This window comes from Hyperolius riggenbachi, chromosome 2, assembly GCF_040937935.1.
Source record: "Hyperolius riggenbachi isolate aHypRig1 chromosome 2, aHypRig1.pri, whole genome shotgun sequence".
NCBI lineage: Eukaryota > Metazoa > Chordata > Amphibia > Anura > Hyperoliidae > Hyperolius > Hyperolius riggenbachi.
The window spans coordinates 241897614-241921559 of NC_090647.1; the positions used below are offsets into that span (position 1 = coordinate 241897614).

At 43.6% G+C, this 23946-nt stretch overlaps 2 protein-coding genes across 5 annotated transcripts in view; both read left to right on the forward strand.

Moving 5' to 3' along the window:
• The window catches only part of RPL24 (ribosomal protein L24), a 145266-nt gene that overhangs the window by 34284 nt on the left and 87036 nt on the right, over positions 1 to 23946 (forward strand). The gene's annotated exons all lie outside the window — the stretch shown is intronic.
• The window catches only part of CEP97 (centrosomal protein 97), a 56693-nt gene continuing 43013 nt past the window's right edge, over positions 10267 to 23946 (forward strand). The window contains exons 1-4 of one of the 4 annotated variants that reach the window (XM_068268444.1): positions 10267 to 10391; positions 14862 to 15004; positions 17964 to 18122; positions 20316 to 20417. In XM_068268444.1, the coding sequence (XP_068124545.1) occupies positions 10331 to 10391; positions 14862 to 15004; positions 17964 to 18122; positions 20316 to 20417 (465 nt within the window). In that variant the 5' untranslated portion in view covers positions 10267 to 10330. Of the gene's footprint in view, positions 10392 to 10439; positions 10616 to 10664; positions 10776 to 14861; positions 15005 to 17963; positions 18123 to 20315; positions 20418 to 23946 lie in introns of those variants that run through there. The other 3 variants (XM_068268447.1, XM_068268446.1, XM_068268445.1) reach the window with 3 other exon arrangements.

The window sequence follows — 23946 nt, forward strand, 5'->3', positions numbered from 1 at the left end:
ATCTGCATAGAGAGGAATGAAGAAACTACTAGGGGGGGCTGGAGGAAAATCATTTTACTAGGTAAGTATGAGGTTTATTCCCTAACTTCCTGTTTCCTTGCCAACAAAGGCAAGAAAGCAGGATAAGTGAAGTATAGGTCCATTTTAAAGTGAAACTGAAGTGGATTTTTTTTTATTTTTTTCTATAATATAATGAATTGGTTGCGTACTATCGATAATTACTAGAACATTAGTATCAATGAAAATAGTTTCATATTTTTATTTTCAGCTATATAATTATTATTATATTTTTTTAATAACATTGCATTATTCCCTAATATTTACACTTTCACATTAAACTCAGGCTAGTGAACTTTTGAAAAAACAAAATACAGTGACAGACACTTGAGATAAGCTTCAGAAGACAGCTCTCTGTGACTTTGAAAGTCATGGAGTTTAGATAAGCTCTTTTGCATAGATAACAACTGTAGTTTCCTAACGCTTCCTGTACTGGAAACCATAATAAGGTGGTCGATTTGCCATCAGATCGACCAACAGATAGATCCCTCTCTGATCGAATCTGATCATCGAGGGATCGTATGGCTGCCTTTACTGCAAACAGATTGTGAAGCGATTTCAGCATGAAACCGATTCACCATCTGTGAAGCTGCCGCACCATACCCCCACCCCCCGCCAGCTATACATTACCTGATCTGACCGGTGTGAGTCCCCCTGGTCTCCGCTGTCTTCTTCTCCGCTGGGTTCCGGACCGGCTGGCTTCACGTCCGAGGAAGTTTAAACAGTAGAGTGTGCTCTACTGTTTAAACTTCCTGTCCGGACAGGAAGTAAGTGAAGCCAGCCGGTCCGGAACCCAGCGGAGAAGAAGCAGCGGGGACTTGCGCCAGCCGGAGCATGTAATGTACTGCTGCTAGCGTCGGTCGTCGGGCATTCGACCGCCACTATCGCCGCATTCCCAACCCGCCGGCGATCGAGCGAAATCTTCCGCACGGACCGATCGACGGGAACGATTGATTTTGGATGGAAAACGATCGTTCTGTCGGCGTTTGCGCTACGATTTCACAGCAGATTCGATCACCGTGATCGAATCTGCAGTATATCGGCGGGAAAATCGTTAGGTGTATGGGCCCCTTTAGACTCATGTCTCTGCTCCTAATGTTTTATTTCTTGGCTGTACTACACATACAAATCATTATATCCTAAGTTTATTTTCACTTCAGATTCCCTTTAAAAGGAAAACACAAGGCTTTACATGTCAAGCAAGGAAACAAACAAGTAGAGATGTTGAGCAGTAAATATAAACAGTCTTTCCATACTCTCAAAGAATTATGATGAGAAAATACTGTATTTGTCATTCAAGAGAATGAGTCAGATGTGTTTCCTTTTTCATATGAAGTTGAAAAACAGCTTACCCCTGAAGTGTGGTGAAAATAAAAAGTTTGATACTTAAAAGGAACCTGAAGCGAGGAAAATTATTTAAACTAAACACATGACGTAACTGCAAATGAGTATTACATACTAACTTCACCGTCAGTTGCTCTCAGAGGCTCACCATTTTCTTACAGTGATCCCTTCCAGTTCTGAAAATATTTTGTCAGAACTGAAATATACCAGTTGCTGTCAGTCATATATCAGCAGTTGTCAGTTACAACTGAATGTGCAAGGGAATGTCCATGTTTCCCTATGACTCAAATGGGTGATAATACAGTTTAACAGTGTGCTGACCAGGAAGCTGTTGGGGGTAATGGCCATTTTTGAAATAGAGGACGGAGAATTCCACTGATCACAGTGGACAAATGGGATGCAGGAGAGGAGAAAGAGATTGAGGAGTAGACTATACGGGAGGTAAGTATGACCTGTTTATGGTTATTTTGACTTTTTATTTTCAGTTCAGGTTTTCTTTAACTCTGTAGTGGGAAATGTCTTTACTCCAGAGGCTTCCACCATCTTCTTACACCTCACTATTCCAGCGCATGGTCCCTCTTCATATTCTGGCCATGATCCCAACCATGGTCGAGCATGTCCCAGACTGAGCATGTGCGAGTAAAATCCATGCATGCCCAGTAGAACAAAGTGTGTGCGTGTGCTTGAGTGTGGAAGGAAAAAAGGGCACAAGCAGCTTAGTTCTACTAGGCATGAATGGATCTTACCTGCACATGCTCAGTTGTGATGAGCTCATCAACAGCTGGAAGAAACTTATTTAACCACTTAAGTACTAGCGATCTCTGCCCCCTTAAAGCGGATCCGAGATGAAAAACTAACTATAACAACTAACTTGTCTACATATGTTACCTAAAGTTTAGATGGTTTACACAGCAAATCTAGCTGCAAACAGTTTTAATAGAATATGATTATTTATTCCTGTGATACGACAGCGGCCATGTTGTTTGTAAACATTACACATAGGCAGGCTTATCTGTATCTTGAGCCATCAGCCTAATCCCTTCTCCTCCTCCTCCCTCCTCCCCTCTGCCTCTGAAATAAATTGCTAGTAACACCTCCCCCTCCTCCTGCCCAGACTGAGCTCCCATGAGCCCTTGCTACTGCCTTGGCTCTCTGAAAACCTGGGGGCGTGGCTTTTTTAGTTTATAGGGAATTAGAGTATTAAAACAAAAAAGTATTTGGCTTGAGGAATGCCCAATAAACAATAGGAAAGGAACACAATTATGCAATGTGTAAAAGTTCACCTCGGATCCACTTTAAGGACCAGAGACCGCTGGTACAGGAACGTGGAATCCTGACGAAATACAGACGAATCGCCGCACATACCTGCTGCAACCGCCGTCATCACAGCTCGCCGGGACCCCCAGGACATAGACTCTGCCGTCTCTATGACGGCAGAGCCATGTGAGCCGGTCAGGAGCCGCTTTCATTGGCTCCTGACCATGTCTATTAATGTAAGCCAATGGGAGCGGCTACATTGATAGACACGGCCAGGAGCCAATGAAACGGCTCCTGACCGGTTCACATGGCTCTACCGTCATAGAGACAGGCAGAGCCTGTGAGATGTGGGAAACGGTGGATGCGCGCAGCGGCGGTTAATTGAAATCAACGCCCTGCCAGCCAGGAGCCCACCAAAACAGGGCGTAGATTTCAATTAGCTCGGTCCTTAAATGGTTAACTGGCTCCAGATGATTAAGTTTAGATGAACGCCTCCTGGGGGAAGGGGGGAGTGTAAGCACATACAGGACACCTCTGGACTCTCCAGAGGCTTACCACTACTAAGGTAAGTAAATTTTTTTCCTCCCACGCTTCAAGGGTACTATAAAGTGTAATACGGAGCAATGAATGTCTCCTCCTGTTTGAGCAGTACCCCCATGTATTTTTTGAGGGAGGAGGACTGTTAAAGTTGAACTGAAGTGAGAGTGATATGGTAGCTGCCATATTTATCTCCTTTTAAACGATACCAGTTGCCCAGCTGTCCTGCTGATCTATTTGGCTACAATAGTGTCTGAATCACACCAGAAACAAGCATGCAGCTAATCTTGTCAGATCTAACAATGTCAGAAACATGATCTGCTGCATGCTTGTTCAGGGGCTATGGCTAAAAGTATTAGAGGCAGAGGATCAGCAGGATAGCTGGGCAACTAGTATTGCTTAAAAGTAAATAAATATGGCAGCCTCCACATCTCTGTCACTTCAGTTGCCCTTTAAGCAGAAAATACACACGCGTACACATGCACGTTTGGACACACCTCATTCAGAGTTTTCTTTATTTTCATGACTATAAACACTGTAGATTCACACTGAAGGCATCCAAATTATGAATTAACACATGTGGAAATATAGTACATAACCAGCAAGTGTGAAACAACTGAAAATATGTCATATTCTAGGTTCTTCAAAGTAGCCACCTTTTGCTTTGATTACGGCTTTGCACACTCTTGGCATTCTCTTGATGAGCTTCAAGAGGTAGTCGCCTGAAATGGTCTTCCAACAGTCTTGAAGGAGTTCCCAGAGATGCTTAGCACTTGTTGGCCCTTTTGCCTTCACTCTGCGGTCCAGCTCACCCCAAACCATCTCAATTGGGTTCAGGTCTAGTGACTGTGGAGGCCAGGTCATCTGGAGCAGCACCCCATCACTCTCCTTCCTGGACAAATAGCCCTTACACAGCCTGGAGGTGTGTTTGGGGTCATTGTCCTGTTAAAAAATAAATGATGGTCCAAGTAAACGCAAACCGGATGGAATAGCATGCCTCTGCAAGATGCTGTGGTAGTCATGCTGGTTCAGTATGCCTTCAATTTTGAATAAATCCCCAACAGTGTCATCAGCAAAGCACCCCTACACCATCACACCTCCTCCTCCATGCTTCAAGGTGGTAACCAGGCTTGTAGAGACCATCCGTTCAACTTTTCAGCGTTGCACAAAGACACGGTGGTTGGAACCAAAGCACAGATTTCCACTGGATGAAAATTTAGAAGATAAGGTAGGAACAGAGACTGTGATATTTTGATTAGCCACTAGATGTCGCTTATACCCAGAAATTAGACTTCTTAGGTGCTATATACTGTGAGACTGTCCTAATGATTTTAACTGCTAGGGGGCATTAACTGTGAAATAGAATTTTATTATGCAAGTTAATGTATTTATTTTTTAGATACCATTGATGAATTAGGAGTATATTTAGGAAGTTAATGGGTTTTAGGAATGTAATTTATTTATTGAATAACTTTTAACTATTGGATGGGATGTCCCTTCCTTAAATAGTTCCGTTAAATTAGTGCGACCTTATAGTCGCACTGTCAAAAGATACATTTGTGACAGCGGGGAGACTATAGGGCCAGCGCCACTGCAAAAGTATACATTGCAGTAGCGTCCAGTCACGCAAATCACCTCACGTAAATCGTGAGACCTATGCGATGTTTGGGTCGCACATTTGGTGCGCAAGACAGATGGAAATATTTGCAATAGCCTTAACGAACTAGTACGGGATACGTGCGGCCCAAGGGTCACACTTATGGAGCTCACAAAACTATTACTCCAGACGGAAGCGGAAGTGAGCGCAGCCACTTCCGCCAGAAGTCATTGTACTGAACGGCGAACGGACAGCGAATGCGGACTGGACGCTAGGAAAGGTAATTATGATATTTTGTATATATACTGGTCAATTGCCCGCCCGCTATCAATACTCCTGATGGCAGGAGGCTGAAACCAGTCGGGTTGAAAGTGAGCAATACGAGCACCTTGCACTTTGGAAACGGATCTGAGTACCACCTTGGTGGGAAGCGGTTATAGCCAGTGGGTCCTATTGGAGTTAGGACCCAAAAAGTGAGTGTATTATTACATTCTTTGACGTGTATTGTGTTCTTACATTAAAGTTGGATCAAGATCCTTTGAAACTGAGGGAGTCCCCGTTTTCTCTGCTTTTTATATGTTGTGAGTGACACACTGCAGGAAAGAGGGGACACCCCAGCATCATTGTGGCACCTTGGAACTTCAGCGCAGCAGTCTTGAGTTGTTTGGATCCACTGGTCTAATGTCCATTCCTTGTATTCTTTAGCCCAAACACGTTTCTTCTGCTTGTTGCCTGTCCTTAGCAGTGGTTTCCTAGCAGATATTCTACCAAAGAAGGTCTGATTCACACAGTCTCCTCTTAACAGTTGTTCTAGAGATGTGTCTGCTGCTAGAACTCTGTGTGGCATTGACCTGGTCTCTAATCTGAGCTGCTGTTAACCTGCGATTTTTGAGGCTGGTGACTTGGATGAACTTATCCTCCACAGCAGAGGTGACTCTTGGTCTTCCTTTCCTGGGTCGGTCCGCATGTGACCCACTTTCTTTGTAGCGTTTGATGGTTTTTGAGACTGCACTTGGGGACACTTTCAATGTTTTCCCAATTTTTTGGACTGACTGACCTTTATTTCTTAAAGTAATGATGGCTTCTCGTTTTTCTTTACTTGGCTGCTTTTTTCTTGCCATAATACAAATTCTTGTCAAAAGAAGAGAAAGTGTGGCACTCCTACTGAGGGCAAACGGAGGGTTTACAGTGGGCAGAAGTGGTATAGGCCAAATAGTTCCCGCACATGGATGTTCCCTTGCACACGTATCTTCTTGACAGCTACTGACGTGTGCCCCGTATATATAAATGAGGGAAGGAAGAACGTCATGAAATCTTGTAACAAGAAGCAGATACGGGCACCATCCATCATTCAGCTTGTTTATTGTGTAGATGGACACTTGTGCATCAACAGGACATCAAGCAAACATCACCTTAACAAGATGTGGGTACCTATGCAGGGTAGAGGTGGGTGTTCAGGGCTGCAAATGGGTCGGCGATGGACGTGTTTGATTTTATATGTTATGATACTAAGTCCCCCTCTCTTTCCCCTTCTTTTTATATGTAGGGGTATGTGTTCTGTAAGTTAGGGTAATATACAAAGGCAGAATCGTAATGGCTTCCTGTACCTACCGCCCCGGTTTATTATTGTTTTTAGTCACCACTTTATGTTAAATAATTTCACATTGGTGCACTAACTCATTCAGCCACCAGGTGGCGTCTGGGTCCAGTGATTTGGGGTTAGGAGGTTTGCCGTGTTTTGGCATGCCTAGGAGCTGTATCGCTCTCATTGGTGCGACGCAATAGGGTGACAGCACATATTTGATGCTGTCATAGCCGGCCGACTTGTATTTTAATTTATTGTTAATTTTAAGTCGTTTGCCATGCGACCCCTGGGTCGCATCTATTACGCGCCATCCTGCCCCGTTTGCGCATTGGATACCCAACTCCACTCTGATGCTGACCAATAAACTCCGAGCACTGGCGCTGTCGCACAACCGGAAGAGGCGGGGCTTATCCCAGACATATACCGGAAGTGCCTTGGACGCCATTTTTGTGGAACGCAGCGTGACCAAGCGTCCTATTGGACGCGAAACGGCCGTCGCCGACCGATTTGCAGCCCTGAACACCCACCTCCACCCCGCACAGGTACCCACATCTTGTTAAGGTGATGTTTGCTTGATGTCCTGTGGATGCACAAGTGTCTATCTACACAATAAACAAGCTGAATGATGGATGGTGCCCGTATCTGCTTCTTGTGACAAGAAGACATAATACAAATTCTAACAGACTATACAGTAGGACTATCAGCTGTGTATCCACCTGACTTCTCCACAATGCAACTGATGGTCCCAACCCCATGTATAAGGCAAGAAATCCCACTTATTAAACCTGACAGGGAACACCTGTGAAGTGAAAACCATTTCAGGTGACTACCTCTTGATGCTCATCAAGAGAACGCCAAGAGTGTGCAAAGCAGTAATCAAAGCAAAAGGTGGCTACTTTGAAGAACCTAGAATATGACATTTTCAGGTGTGTCACACTTTTCGGTTATGTACTATATCTCCACATGTGTTAATTTATAGTTTGGATGCCTTCAGTGTGGAGAGAGAGAGAGAGAGTTGTTTTTACTGTACAGTACTCAAAAGAACCCACCACACACGGTGTCGCCTCTGCAGATAGTGTGTTTGCACAGTGTAGCGCAGCCGGCGGTGGCACTGGTCCTGGTGCGCCGTCACACACACTCGCATACTCTCGGTCACACGATGCGTTCCAGCGTATGTGGCAGGCGGGGGCGGAGTTAGGGGCGGCACCGCACGTATAAACAAACTAGCGTGCGGCTGCTCGCTCTGCATGGAGAGGAAGAGGGGGTGGACCAGTAGGCGGCGGCACCGCACGTAAAAGCTGACTAGCGTGCGGTTGCTCGCTCTGGAAGAGGGAGGGGGCAGATCAGTAGGTGGGACAGCCTGAGCTGCCTGTCACAGCCGGCTGCGCGACCTGATAATTAAAAAAAAAAAATAACCCACACACAACGTGGCGAGAGAGCGCCCATGGTCACACACGGCGCGCTAGGCCAAAATTTATTGTTGCCTAGTGACAGCGACGCCACTGCCTGCCATAGTTATATTGTTATGTCATACCATATTATTTTATATTTATATAGCACTGACATCTCCTGCAGCACATTACAGAGTACAAAGTCAAGTCACTGACTGTCCCTCAGAGGTGCTCACAATCTAATCCTGTCATAGTCTAATGTCCTAGCATATTATTATTATGTATTTATATAGCACTGACATCTTCTGCAGCGCTTTACTGTTGTCACACTAGCTCACAATCTATAGACCTGCTTCTTCATGTGCCACAGAAATGCGGCTCAGAGCAGCTGTGATGATATTATGCACCCCTGATCGGCCTCCGCAATTCATTTGAGATGTAGTCTATAAATGTGATTCCACCTCACATTTATGGACTACATCTCCCAGCATGCATTATTGTGGCAGCTGATCAAGGGGTGCATATCACCACAGCTGCTTGCTTTGTGTGGTTCTGTGATACACATAAAAGTAAGATGGAGGCACCTGTGCAAACTAGGGGGAGGGGAAGCTAGAGATCATCCCCTGTACATTAGTACAAATCGCAGCTGTCCCCCAAAAACACATACCGTATACTAACCACCCTTAGGGAGAGGTTTGTTTCAAACGATGGTGCTCAGGTCACTTCCAGTAGTGTGCCTATGTTTGCAGAAGGGGTAATTACACTGTAAGGGCTAGTTCACACTGGCGCCTAAATCCCGATTGTGTTTGCAATTCAGCAGGCAAAATCTTGCATTTTACCGCAATTTAACTCTGTGATTCCCGTTCAAGGGAACTAGAATCACAGCGCAATTGTTCCCAAAGCACTGCATGCAGGGCGTTTGCGACTGATTGCAATCGCTGCTGTGTGAATGTATCCACAGGGATACATTAGCAGCAGCGCTTTGCTGATCACTGGCAATCAGCAGAGTGCTGCAAAATTGGCCAGTGTGAACCAGCCCTAAACTGGAAGATAGGTTGCAGGCAGCTTAGCCACACAGACCCCAGCTTCTATGTAAATAAAGGGGAGAAACTGAGCTGCCTGCCTGATCAGAGCAGCTCACAACCTATTGTAAAAGTGAAGCAATGCACTTGCCCTTTCAGAGCAGAATTTTATGGGACAGTGATGTTATCTTACAAGGCTCAGGTTTCAGCTGTTTCATCATCACGACTCTCCATGTCAATGGGCTCTATTCTCAATGAGTTACCGCATGAGTTAAATTAGGTAGTGATAAACACCGACCAAAATATCTCCATTTTCAAATTCACAATTTTTTTTTACCTCATGCGGTAAAAGTGAGGTAAAAGTGTGGTAATTACCTCAAATTTATCTCCAATTTGAGATTCTCAATTGAAAAGTTGGTGTTAATTAAGGATGTTTTTATCACCTACAAATGGTAGGTGATAATTATCACTTCTCTGTTTTTGGCCTTCAGGATGGAGCCTTTTGAGCTTTTTTTTGCTCGAGTTTATGTCAGTTTTACATAGAAGGCAGAAAAGACGAGTGTGTCTAATCTCAAGGCGCACTTTCAGACCTAGTACAGTCTTTTAGATGATTTAATAGATGCCGAGGAGGAAATTCATCTCTGCTCTAAAAGATAAGCAACATCATAATTACCTTTAAAGAAAAACATTTCTTTGTTACAGCTGATACAAATCCAGCAAACAATTTCCAGTGTATGTACTTCCTGCTTTCATGGAAGCAGACATAGGGTTAACATCCTGTGTTTACACATTAGCTGCTCTGCTGAGGCAGCCAGCTGGCACAGCTGAGAGCTCAAATTATAGTTGTGATTATTCACAGATGAGGGGGAATTAGACAGGCTAAATTATATACATACAGGGTGCATTTCTATATGTTTTCCTTCTGTCCTGTACAAGAGTTGAGGTCCCACTTTAAATGTGACTGGCTTTCCTGGGTCGTCTCTGTATAATGGGTGGCAAGCATATGGGCTGCCCTACAGTGGTCAAACAAGCTTTATTTCCGTACATATTACTGACAGTTTTATCACCTGTTTTATCACCTGTTTATCACCTGTTTTATCACCTGCTTTACCGCACTTTTATCAAACATTTATCACACTTGGTACATTTTTAGTGAATACTCACTTTTTTCACTATTTTTAGTGAATTATCACTGGAGGTAATTTTTCACCCAAAAAAGAGTTACCGCACATGGTTTTGTGAATAGAGCCCAATGTAAGTAATCCCCATGTTCTGCCTCGAGAAAGGCTTCCTTGATCCCATCCCTCCTGTGACTTCATTCACGTTCCCCAGGAATGCTGCCCAGCTAATTACATCGCAGCACCTCAACCACTAGCGTCGAAATCGTTTGGTACTGGACTAGGAGAGGCGTAATTCTACCATACAACCACAAGATGGCAGCCAAGTCCAGAGTGCTGTATGTAGGAGAAGCTTGTGTTGCCGGAAATGACGGCAGATACTCGGTTGCCGAGCAGCTGAGAAGCGCTGCGCGCAGAGAGATATGGCGGGGGAGGAGGTGGTATCTGCTCCAGTGGAGTCCGTTGCTGGACCTGATAAGACCGGTGAGTGATCCTGTGTGGTAGACAGACCACTTGTGTGGTAATAGAACGTAATGCTACCGGTTGCCTTCTGTCAGTTCTACCTGTTTTCTATTGCCATAGTGTTTTGATATGCGGACAATAGGGGGCTCTTTGCCGCCGATGGTGCTTCTGGGAGTCGTAGTTCTGCACTGCTTCCTGAGGTCGTTGAGATGGTTCCATAGGACTACATATCCCGGCATTCAAAAGTAATGCGAGAGTGACGGTTTAACTGACAGGTTAAGGGAAGACATCACATTTACATGAAATTAGAGGCCTTCGTAATACAAAATAAATCAGGGGCAACAACCAACCATAATATTTGCACTTTGATTTACTGTAGGGTACAAATCAACAAAAAGTAAAACGGTGACATTTGGTTATGAATTTTTATTTATTTATTTGTTGTATTTATAAAGCGCCAACATATTACGCAGCGCTGGACATTAATTTTGGTTACAGACAATATTTAGGGGTGACAAACAGCAATATGACAATACAGGAATACAAGAAAACCAGATCACACAGCACAGTATGAGTACAAGGTAATGCTTAGTCAGTCACTGGAGGGGAGCATGGAGATAGGCAAGTTAGGTTCACTCAAATGCATAGCATGGGTGCACAGTAATGGAGGTGCATGATCAGGTAGGACACAAAAGGAGTGAGGACCCTGCCCAAAGGCTTACAATCTAGAGGGAGAGGTAGGGACACGAGAGGTAGGGGACCAGAGTTCGGCTGTGGGTTTAGAGCAATTGTGAGGGGTGGTAGGCAAGAGTGAAAAGGTGAGTTTTGAGGGCCTTCTTGAAGGTGTTGAAGGAGGGGGCTGCCCTAATGGGCATGCCCTGAATGCTGCTAATAATAAGATATTGGAATGAAATTGACTTTATGTGCATTTTTGTGTTGCACAATTAGTGGTGACTAAACAAAAAGTCTGCATGTGGCTACTGAAAGCCAGAACACTAAATTATCTGACAGCAAGCTGACATTTAAAGGGTACCTGAAATCAGAAACCATATTCTTATCAATTTAAGTGTGCTTAAAAAGTTCCTGAAGTGCCTCAGTCCTCCCCCCCCCCCCCCCCCCCCCTCTTGTTATTCTAGTAAGGCTGGCCTTACTTGGCATGACTGGTCCACCTTTTATAACCCTCCTTCTGCACCAATATCCGGGGGGCAAGAGAGTGATTGTGTTGGAGAAGGGTTGTACAGCGATCATGTGTTTTTGAATAAGAGCAGAAAGGGGGGAGACCATTCAGTGTAACTAGAAATCTCTGGACTGACACCCCCAGCACAAGCAAAACCTTGGGTGAAGCTCCCTTTATGCCTTCCCCCCTTTAAAGCAAAGTAGCATAAGGGGAACAAAAAGGAGGGAGATACCACTGTAGATGGAAGCCTCTGGATGTTTGCGCTTATTATTATTATTATTATTATTATTATTATTATTAGTTCTAACTACAGGTATCCTTTAAAAGAAACCACATTTGTGAGACTTATGGGAGCTGCCATATGTATTTCCCTTTAAACAATAGAAGTTGCCTGGCAGTCCTGCAGATCTCTCTGTTTAGTACATCTGAAGTGTACCTGAGATGGGGACATAAGAAAAAAAAATGTACATACCTGGGGCTTCCTCCAGCCCCCTCCAGTCTTATTGATCCCATGCCATCCTCCTCCGCATCCTTGTTTGTCTGCAACTGGCCCCGGTAAGTCCTCCAGTAGGGGCCAGTTAGTGCAGGCGCAGTTCGGCCATGCGTGCTCCCTGTCTTGCTCCCATCGCCGGGAGCGTGTGCATGTGCAGTTGTCCCCGGACCAGAGGACTTTCTGGAGCCAATTGCGGAAGAACACGGAGGTGGAGGAGGATGGCTTGGGAGTGATAAGCCTGGAGGGGACTGGAGGAAGCCCCAGGTATGTAATTTTTTTTCTTAATTCCAAATCTCAGGTTTGCTTTAAAGAGACCCTGTAACAAAAAAAAAAATAGTTCCTCTGGGATGTACTTACCCAATGAGGCTTCACCCTCCCCTGTAGCTGCAGGCAATCCAGCGCTAGCTCCCCTGAAGTGTCCCGCAATCGTGGCTCGACAAGGCTTGATATATTTACCTTCCCTGGCTCAAGCGGGTGCGCTGTTGTGGCTCTCAGCACGAAGATAGGCGGAAATAGCCGATCTCTGTCGGGTCCGCTCTACTATGCAGGTGCAGGAGACTTGCGTCTGCGCAGTAGAGCGGACCGACAGCGATCGGCTATTTCCGCCTATCTCTGAGCGGAGAGCCGATACTGCGCTGGAGTGGGAAAGGTAAATATTTACATCCCTGCTGTTCGGAGAGGCACAGCGAGACCACCGTAGGACACAGGAGGATGGGAGAAGCCTCGATAGGATCCGGAGGCTTCCCCCACCCGGGGTGAGTACCCCCCAGGGGAACTTTTTCTAGTTACAGGTTTTCTTTAGTAACAGACAGATGATCAGCAGGACAGCCACTGTGCATTATTTAAAAGGAAATAAACATCTCAGGTTCCCTTTAACCACTTCAGGTTTAACTTTCAAGTTACGGGGTTTTTACCTCTTAAAGAGACTCCGTAACAAAAATTGCATCCTGTTTTTTATCATCCTACAAGTTCCAAAAGCTATTCTAATGTGTTCTGGCTTACTGCAGCACTTTCTGCTATCACAGTCTCTGTAATAAATCAATGTATCTTTCCCCTGTCAGACTTGTCGGCCTGTATCTGGAAGGCTGCCAAGTTCTTCAGTGTTGTGGTTCTGCTATGAACTCCCCCTTACAGGCCCCTCTGTGCACACTGCCTGTGTATTATTTAGACTAGGGCAGCTTCTCTCTTCTCTCTTATCTTTTACAAGCTGGATAAATCGTCCTCTGAGCTGGCTGGGCTTTCACATACTGAGGAAATTCAGACAAGGGCAAAGCTGTTTGCAGGAAGAAAAGAGCAGCCTGAAACTTCAGTGCATGAGAGATGCAGGAGGAAAGAAACACACAAATGATCTCTTGAGATTCAAAAGGAAGGCTGTATACAGCCTGCTTGTGTATGGGTGTATTTTCTATGTGTGGACATACTGTACATCAACCTACTTCCTGTTTTGGTGGCCATTTTGTTTGTTTATAAACAAACTTTTAAAAACTGTTTTTAACCACTTTTAATGCGGCGGGGAGCGGCGAAATTGTGACAGAGGGTAATAGGAAATGTCCCCTAACGCACTGGTATGTTTACTTTTGTGCGATTTTTAACAATACAGATTCTCTTTAAAGCTCATGACAATTTTGGTATATCAGCGCTTTTGATAACTTTTTATTACCTATGCCATCAAAGTGATACATATATTGTTTTGTTTCAGGACATTCTAGGCTTTCTTTGTGTAATGTTTTTTTCAAGTATTATGTAATTTCACAGGCAATTCATTGGTGGAAATTGGTCATAAATGCCCATTTCCCCATTCCTATCGTTTACATGACAAGAGCCACAGTTTGAAAACACCTCAAATGGTTAAAATGATACCATACATGCCATATTTCATCACTAGTTGGACATGTAGCATACCATTATCACTAGCCTGTGCGTCTTGTAGCTATTGCATGCGATCACTGGGTCACATAGTTTGGGGACCCCAGTGCTGTATAGATGCATTGCTAGGCAATAACATTTCAATGCATCAATACTTTGTTGGGACCCCGAGCTGTCGCCATAGTGACCGCATCCATTCCCTATTGGCAGCAGCCATTTCAGGTGTCCACAAATCTTATGGCCCAGTATAGTTAACACAACTTTATTTTTTATGATAAACTGTCACTTTTATTTAAAACACTAAACCACTATTTTTTTTCCCACTGTAACTTTGTAAATGCAGCAATCATTCACAATGGGATCAATGCACACGCGCGGGTGCACACATGCATAGGCAGGATTGCGATGGCGATTTTTAGTACTGGACGTAAATCTCACACCCAGGAACCTGTAGAGTAGCTAATTTGGGCTTGAGATTTGCATCCAAAAACCATAAGTGATTAAACTAAAACGAACCCAAATTGATTTATTTGTTTGTTTTTTAAATAATAAGCAATGTTCTTATAATTGTGTGAAAGCTCTTACTGCTTTTTTCAGTCCCTCCTGTTCATGTTAGCATAGATGTTATGAATCTTGTATACCAGAAGTGGACATGAATGAGTGGAATTCATCTGCACATGCATAAATTCATGAACCAATGAACTAAGCATGTCCAGTAAAGGCAATCACTCATGCACAAGGATTTCCTTTTAGAAGGCTGTGTGTGTGTGATTTGGGCAAAATTTCCTCAGACCAATGTGCTTCACACCGGAAACCTTTGCAGTCTCCATATATCACTCTCATTTCAGATGTGCTTTAACGTGTCTGTCACAATAGAACTATAATTGCTGTCATGACAAGTTCTCTTCAGTGTCATTTTTTTGCTTATGTTTGAAATGTACTTCTCTTCCTGCAGTCACTGCAGTGGATCTATCTGGACAAGGTCTCCAGAAACTTACTACCACACTGCCATGTGGGGCCGACACACGGACTCTGATTCTAGACAAGAATCAGATCATCAAATTGGAACACTTGGAAAAATGCAAAAATCTCACTCAGGTAAACAAGCAATACTATATATATATATATATATATATATATATATATATATATATATATATATATATATATATATATATATATATATATATATATATATATATATATATATATATATATATGTGTTAGACATGAAAAATCTGCCAATCATAAGGTACAAGAAAAAGGATAAATGCAACAGCTGCAAGTGATGGTTGTGGTTTGCATGACTTGGAGCATCACAGGATGTGAAGTTTTAGTTCTTCGTTTCACGTTATCTAAATAAGTATATATGCCCTTCCAGTTATGGTGGCTACTGAGAAAGTGGAAGTCGTTTGTGTGACTACCGGTAAATATTTGCCTTCAGTTTAACCTCAGTTCATGTCCCAGCTATTTTAGTGAATAAGGAGATGGGGTTGAGCCGAGTTGATCCATAACTTGAATTGAGAAGAAAATGATTGTATGTCACTGAAATGCATTCAGACCAAGCCAAAGGCCCATGTACACTAGCGCTAAAAGAACTAGGGGCACTGACAGGAATAGCATATCCTGAAAATTCTGTGTGCCAACTGACCATTTGTTATGTTACCTAGTCCCAAAATAAGTATAAATCAGAATCATGGGTTTGATCCACTTAAGCAATTTAATCTTAATCTGTGCAGGTAGCGCACATTAAGATTACCAGTATTTTTGCAGTAATTTACACAAATTGTGTAATGTGCTATATACACTCACCACTTCCGTTGCATGTTACTCAAGCAACATAAGTGGTGCATGTAGGGTATATAGCCTGTTACGCAATTTGCATAAGTCACTGTGTAATTGCATACATGCTGGTAATCTTAATGTTTGTATATATATTTTGGAGTTAAAAAGAAAAACCTGCCAATCATGGCGTGTGCTATTCCTTTGAGGATTTTGTGCTGCATTGGGTTATTGTAACATCTTTCATGCTAGACGTTTCTCGCTTGCCAACATGGAGTAATGACTGATGTGGATATGTTAGAAAACCTATTCTGACTCTCCCCTTTTTTTTGTTGCATATTCTGACTCCTTGTTCTCCCCAGAATTTTTTTCCCAACCGGGTGGCATAAAAAAGTAGCTGGGTGCGGTGCAACCATAGGAATGCAGGGCTGGCACAACTCTGTTTACAACATAGGAGGAGGATGAGGCCGGCGAGCTGATGACAGCTGGGTGCTCCCCAAAATTAGCTGGGTTTTGCACCCGGCTAAAAGAGCCTGGGGAGAACACTGTGACTGCTGCTATTGCAGTCTGAAATCATAATAATGTACCTTTTTTTTTTTTTTTTTTTTTTTTTTTTTTTTCCCTTCGACTCACCATAGGTTTACACCTGTCACTAACCAATATTGTGTGGAAAAGTGGTTTAGTGTTTCTTAAAGAAGTGACATATGGTAGAATGTAGTAAATTATTCAGAATTCGCAATCCATGTATTGCATTCTTATGGCCTCTGTACACAATGAATGATTAACCATTTACATGTGTGTGTTAGGTCTAACAGTGACTGAACAGCTGAACCAACTTAAGGCTCATACACACATCAGACCATGGTCTTTGGAAAATGAAAGATCACAGACCAGTTTTACCCCCTTCCATGTAGTATGAGAGCCATACCTACACAGTCTATTCTATGGAGCTGAACTCCCCATCAGAAAAAAAACTTTTCAAGATGCTGCACACACAGATGCTGTACAGACACAAAAGATCAGTAGCTGCAAAAGATCTGTTCCTGCCAAAAATCCAACCCTGCAAATTGCAATGATAGTCTATGAGATCTGCAGATCATCGTACACACATGATTTAACTGACAGATCTGCAGATCTGAAAATCCAACCTGGTGGATCTGATCTGCAGATGAATGTCAGTTAAATCATGTGTGTACGATGATCTGCAGATCTCATAGACTATCATTGCAATTTGCAGGGTTGGATTTTTGGCAGGAACAGATCTTTTGCAGCTACAGATCTTTTGTGTCTGTACAGCATCTGTGTGTGCAGCATCTTGCAAAGATTTTTTTCTGATGGGGAGTTCAGCTCCATAGAATAGACTGTGTAGAGTATGGCTCTCATACTACATGGAAGGGGGTAAAACAGATCTGTGATCTTTCATTTTCAAAAGACTATGGTCTGATGTGTGTATGAGCCTTAAGTTTGAACATTTTTAGTTGTTGCCGGTCGTTGTCATCCATCTTTTGTGTGTGCATAATCTTGATCCATTTGAAACCTTTGCAGTGCATGGATAGGAGCGTATACAGGACCGAAAACATGCCCAATTTCTTGTAACTAACTGGTGATGGTATTTGGTACAAGGACGGGCCTAAACTGTTCTTGGTATGATCATTTGTCCAACAGTGTCTTTTTGAACTTGAATGCTTTATTTTTAGATGTTCAGGATGCTCGTGGTTGTTGTAAATAGAATTCAGTCAATCACCGGTGTGGTTTAGTGATCTGGCCTGCCGGATCACTATATGACGTTTGAGGCAGTTGTATGTATGTTAGAGTCTCAGCCAAGAAGGTGCTCAATAATCATCTTTCAGTGTTCTCCCCAGAATTTTTTTCCAGCCGGGTGGCATGAAATTGTAGCCGGGTGGCATGAAAAATTAGCCGGATGGGGCGTAATTAGAGAATGCAGTGCCGGTGCCTCTGTGCGCAACTCAGCTTACAGCATAGGAAGAGGTGAGCCGATGACACCCGGGTGGTCACCAAAACTAGCCGGGTGGAGCACCCGGCTAAAAGAGCCTGGGGAGAACACTGATCTTTGCTGATGATTAGCTATGTGTGTGAGGCTTTAGTCAGAATTCTGTTTTGATCAGGCAATAAAATGGTAGGAGAAATTACTGTTGTGTTCAGTCTAAATGAATTGACTTCTGTAAACACTGTATGTATAGATATACTGAATTAATATGTGTTGATCATGAGTATTCAGTGTGTTTTTTTTTTTTTATGTATGTTTATTTTTTAGCTATCTGTAGCCAACAATCGGCTTGTGCGGATGATGGGAGTTTCTAAATTAATCCATCTTCGAGTATTAAATCTACCTCATAATAGCATTGGATATGTGGAAGGACTCAAAGACTTGGTACACTTAGAGTGGCTTAACCTTGCAGGCAACAATTTAAAGGTATTAGTGTGATGCATTTAATGATGCTGGCAAATCTGTGCCTGCTGAGTATGGCAGAGGTCAAAGTGGAAGTTTTGCCTCTCTTCTGTGTGCAGTTTCCAGTCCAAGCCCCCTGTATGCAACCCTCTTCCATGTGCAGGTTTATGGACCATGTGTAATTTTTCTGTGTGCATAACCTCAACCCATGCACGCCCTTCTGTGTGCAACTCTCTACCTTGTAGGCCTGTTTGTGTAAAGCGCCCCCGGACTCCGAGTCCGGTTCTTCCCACTCCGTGTCATTGTGCAGCCCCATCTGTATGCAGCTGGTGTGTTACCCATATTTGCAGAGTTAGCAGCTAGGAAGTATTGCTGCCCCTCCACCTGCAGCAACCTCTTTTTAGAGAGCTTGCTATTAGCTCATTCAACTCAGCTGCTTCAGGTTAAGTGACCAATTTTTTATTTTTTTTTAACACAACCTTTACCTGTAATAGTTTTAATTTCACACCAGAAAGTGAATATTTTAGTATATTTAGGTCTGTGCTTGGATATGAGCTTTAATGTGCCATTCCATTGGAAGTGGAAATTTTAATTATGAGTGTCTCCATAAAGTGTTTACAAAATCCTTCACCGCTTTTCAGGTGCTTGACTTTACCTGTGGCTGAGCACCCAACCACGCACATCTCTGATCTGGCTGCTATGTGGAAAGAGCACATGCTCATAGATGTTTGTGTTTAGATCAGGCCCCAGGAGAAACTGCATATGTACATCACACAGTACAGCTTCACAGGGCATGGCCAGTTCCACTTCACAGCTACATGTTTGTAAGCCATCCTCTGCTGTATGCAGAGCTCAATATGATCATGTAGGGGTGCAAGGGGAGTGGCTAGGGTTGCTTATGTGATCAGACTCCACAAAAAATAAATCTTGACTGCACTGAGTGGGTGCCACAGCAATCTTGTTTTTCCAAATGAGGTAGGGAGAATGTAAGACCATATTCAATGCAGTTTACCTTTAGACACATTTTACTAAGGGAAGACAGAAAGAACACTTAAAACTTAGAGTGGGCCAACCTACCTCTTATCAGGATCAGATGTCACACACTGAGAGCTATAGGAATCACTTCTGTACAGTGATTGCCTCTAATGGTTGTGCTACACAATATTACATTTAAGGTCTCATCATTTTTGCCCCGTGCCATTTTCTTTAGTGTTATCTGAAATATTCTGTTGATTCAAAACTCTAAGGGCCTGTTTCCACTACACGCAGATTGGATGCAGAAAAACTGACTCCAATAAATGCCTATGAGCCTGTCTCCACTAAATGCGATTTTTCTGATGCAGATTTTCCCATAGGAATTCATTGGAGTCAGTTTTTCTGCATCCAATCTGCATGTAGTGGAAACAGGCCCTAAGGCTTCTTTCCCACCAGGACGTTACGTTTTAGGGGACGTTATAGGTCGCATAACGAGCCCCTAATGCAACGCCTGGTGGTGCTGGAGGACGCTGCTACCATGAGCTGCGTTATGCAGCTCTTGGTGCGCCTTTTTTGTGCTGTGCGATGCGGAGACCACGTGATCCGCATCACGTGGTCCCACCAGCCAATCGCCGCACAGAGCGGCCGCTCCAAGAAGTAAACACTGCACGTCACAGTGCAGTGAATATTAATTAGCCATGTGGCTGGCCGCGGAGGAGGAGGGGAGACCTCTTCCAACATCACTGAGCATGTGCAAACAGTCTAACGCGGCTTAGCCGCGTATAACGCACAGCATGCAGCACTTTTTTTTAACTTGCTGCGTTACAATGTAACGCAACGTGGGCACTGTGAACAACCCATTGATTTTTCATTGCTGTGCGGTGGGGCTGCGTTACAGGCTGCACTAACGTGCGCCTGTAACGTCTTACTGTGAAAGCAGCCTAAAGCAAAGTATGATTCTTGTTAAATCGAGAACAAGCTCAGATGGGTGCCAATTACTGTACTTGACAGTTTCAAGTTTTATTGTGCAGGGTTTTTACAGAGGGGCACCAACACATTTGTCCATGTCTGTACTAGGCAGTATTACCATGCTTCTGTTCACTTCAGAGATGGAGCAAAAAAGAAAGGATATTCATAAATGTTGCCTACTAATGTTGTTTTCTGGTTGAACTCTATGGTCTTCTTTCAACCCAACTAACTATGTAACTATGTTTTTTTTGTTTTTTTTCTTTTTTAATGAAGGTTATTGATCAGATAAACAGCTGTACTTCCCTTCAGCATTTGGATTTGTCAGATAACAACATATCTCAAGTTGGTGACCTCTCAAAGTTAATTTACTTAAGGGTAAGATACAGAATCCTTTCAGTAGAACCTATGTCGATGTAGCTAAGAGGATGCAGAAACTTTTTTTTTTTTCTCTTAATTTTAGTTTTGGATAGAGGTTTTTCCCTCACTTCTTGTTTCTAGGACCTTTATGGAACTTAGTGCTGATAGTCCTGAGGACAGGAAGTGAGAAACAGTAAAAAGTGTGGTCAATGAGATGCCAATAAGGATTGATGCTGGATTACACAAAATTATGAAGCTTGAAATAGGACCAATCAGATCTCGCCAAGGTGGAATTAGATTGGTTCTTTTTCAAGTAGCATAGACTTGCCTAATCCTGCCTCAACTTGGAATTATTAAATCCCACTGACCATCCCTAGACAGCAACAAAAACTAGTAGGTTCTCACTTCTCTTCTATGGTCAAATGCTTTATTTGTTAAGTGATTTTCCTACTTCTTGTACAGGAAGCGTGGGGAATTCTCACAGATGGGCACACAGGGCAACAATCCTTTACCATACTATCCAAAACTATAACAAAAATTATTTTTGGACTCAGGCTTTAAGAGGCATTCTTCAGTAAAAAGCTGAAATGTTCTTGCCTGAATAGTGCTATACGTAAGATTTCCTTTGACTTGCTGTCTCTTATTACTTTCTTGAGCAGGGGCAGTACTGTGGCCTGCTTGAAGTCTGAGGGGAAGGTGCATGTGGATAGGGAGAGGTTAACCAGGGTAGTGAGGACTGGGCCAAATCCGTGAAGTGAGGCTGAAGTAGATCAGAAGGGATAGGGTCAAGGGGGGAGGTAGTGGCATGGGAAGTCTGCAGTAGGTGGTTGACTTCCTCAATGGTAGTAGGAGTGAAGGAGGTGAGGGGAGGATAGGGTGGAGGAGGAGTTGGTTGTGAGCGGGTGGGAGGTGAAGATTGAAGATTGGATATTTCCTGACGGATGGAGACTATTTTGTTGGTGAAGTGGGTGGCTAAATCTGTGGCAGAGAGGGAGGAAACGGAAGGTGGGGGGGTGGGTTTAAGCAGGGAGTTGAAGGTGCCAAAAAGACGCCGGGGATTGGAAGCTTGTGCTCCGATGAGCTTTATAAAGAATAATAAAGATTTATAAAAAATAAAGGTCATGCTGAGAATCCCCTATGGAGAGATGGACTAGCCCAAAATCGGTTGGTAATCTGATTTTTAATACTGTAAGTGACAGCAACATAGGAGAAAAGTAATTCATGGTTCATTTTACTCTGGAAGAAATGAACTTCTTATTTATATGCGGTTTAAATTTTTAAGATTTTCGCGACAGTTCCTCTTTAAGCCATAGACCTTAAACAAGCGTGCAGGTTAGGTGTTTCTGACTGAAGTCTGATAGCTGCATGCTTGTTTCAGGTGTGTGATTTAGAAACTACTGCAGCCAATAGAGATTAGCAGGACTGTCATGCAGCTGGAATTGTTTAAATGGAAATGAATATGGCAGCCTCCATATGGCTCTCACTCAGGTTCCCTTTAAATTCAAAGGTCCTCGATTGCTTCTGCACCTAAATACACAGAATGGTTTTGGAGGATGGAGATTGACTTAAATGGTAGCCTTAACAACCTCCTTGGCTCGGGGTGGAAAAAAGAATCCGGGAGCGGTAACCCCGAGCCTGACTCGTGGTAGCCACCAGGAGGTATGCAGAAATAGTGCAGCAAAGCGGGTGTTTCAGCTTGCCTCCCTGGTATCCAGATGCTGGCAGACATTCTTTGCCGTTTGTAGTCGGTGATCTCACTATAGGGGTTGCATCCAGAGGACAAAGGCAGAATTGCAGCGCTGGATCCCAGGGAGGTGAGTAAGTGCAGGGGCTGCCACAGTTCTCACAGCAGTATGATTTTTTTTCCATTAACCCTCCAGGACAGGTATACATCGAGATCCGGTCCCTCCCAGGAAACAGGAAACATCCACAAGCCTCTCTATAAATTAAAAGATTTGTCAGGTGCTCGGCAGTATAGATGTTTCCTGTTCCAGGGACAGGTCTCTCTGTACAGCGCTGCATGTCCTGGAGAGCCTGGGTGGCTAAGGGCTGTTGGCGCTGCGGGTGCAGATGGATACATTAGGCTATGGATCTCCTATGTGCCCGCTTACCTCTCCATAAGCATAGTTGTGTCCGGGGGAGAGAAGGCTGCATATGGTGGTTCTTCGTATGGCAGGTGCCGCCGACTGGAAGTGCGGGGAGTGCGCTGTGAGGAGGCGGAGGCCGGAGTACGCAGCGTGCCAGCATCCAAGATGGCGGACGGAGTGTTTCCGCTTCCTGATGACGCACTTCCGCCCGCTCGGTAGAAGAACTGGTGGCGTCCTCCGCGTCTCTGCACTCGTGCAGGACGCAGTATGGATTCAGCAGCGGGATCAGGAGCAGGTCAACCGGCCACTCAGGATGATCCCAGAGGGCAGGAGCCGAGGCAGGATACCAACAAGGTATCGTTTTTAAAACACAAAAAAACAGTTGTTTATGTGTTGCCTGTAGATGAGATGGCTCAATGCTGGGGCTGCTGATGGGGAGGATTATTGATGATACAACTTGGCATATAAAGTTTTGTATCATTTCTTGTGTATAATATACCCCGATTTTTGTATAGGTGGGTTTACAAAAGTTGTTTTGGTATGTTTTATTACAGAATCCTGCAGCTTCTGTGACTGCTTCTACTACATCTACCAATACTACTACGGCTACAGAAGCATCAGAAGCTGTTAGGCCTAAGAAACGCTGTCCCTCTTGTAACATAAAACTGCCAGTGCCTTGGAATAAATTACTTTGTCAGTCATGTGCTACAAGAGTTCTAAACGAAGAATCAGCGGTAGCTTATAAGGACTTTCTTAAAATGGTCCGTAAAGAAATGACGGAATCTATGAAAGTCTTTAGGGAATCTATGGCTGCACAATCATCGGTTAATCAACCGCCAGTTGTAATTGCTCATGTACCTGGTACCTCGGGAACTGTATTTCCAACCGTTCCTGTTGCACAATCGGTGATACAGCAACCTATTATTGTGGACCAGCCTTCTGGGGCATTAAATCCAAGTTTACATCCGGCACAGATTTCACAAATTATAGATCAAACACAAATAGCCGGAATTAACAATCCCAGTGAAAAATCAGCTGATAATGTGATACCAACTGCAAAGCATGGGAAAGCTACAGCTAAAACAGATCGTCCTATTTTATCGGATTCTGAACCAGAATACTCAGAAGAAATTTCTGAGTGTGATTCTGAAGATGAACTTTCAGAAAAGGACCAGGATAAACCGTCTAAGTTTAGGTTTTCAGCCAATGAAACTGATGAGCTTTTAAAAGCAATTTATGATTCATTAGGTTTAAATGAGGATTCCCCGACATCTCTATCTACTCACGACGCATTGTATGCGGGAATGGAGGGATCTAAACCAATGGTTTTTCCGGTCCATACTTCAACAAAACAGTTAATTGATAGTCAGTGGAAAAACCCTGATAGAAAAGTTTTTTTATCTAGAGGATTTAAACGAAGATTCCCTTTTGCAGAGGATGATTGCAGACAGTGGCTTCAA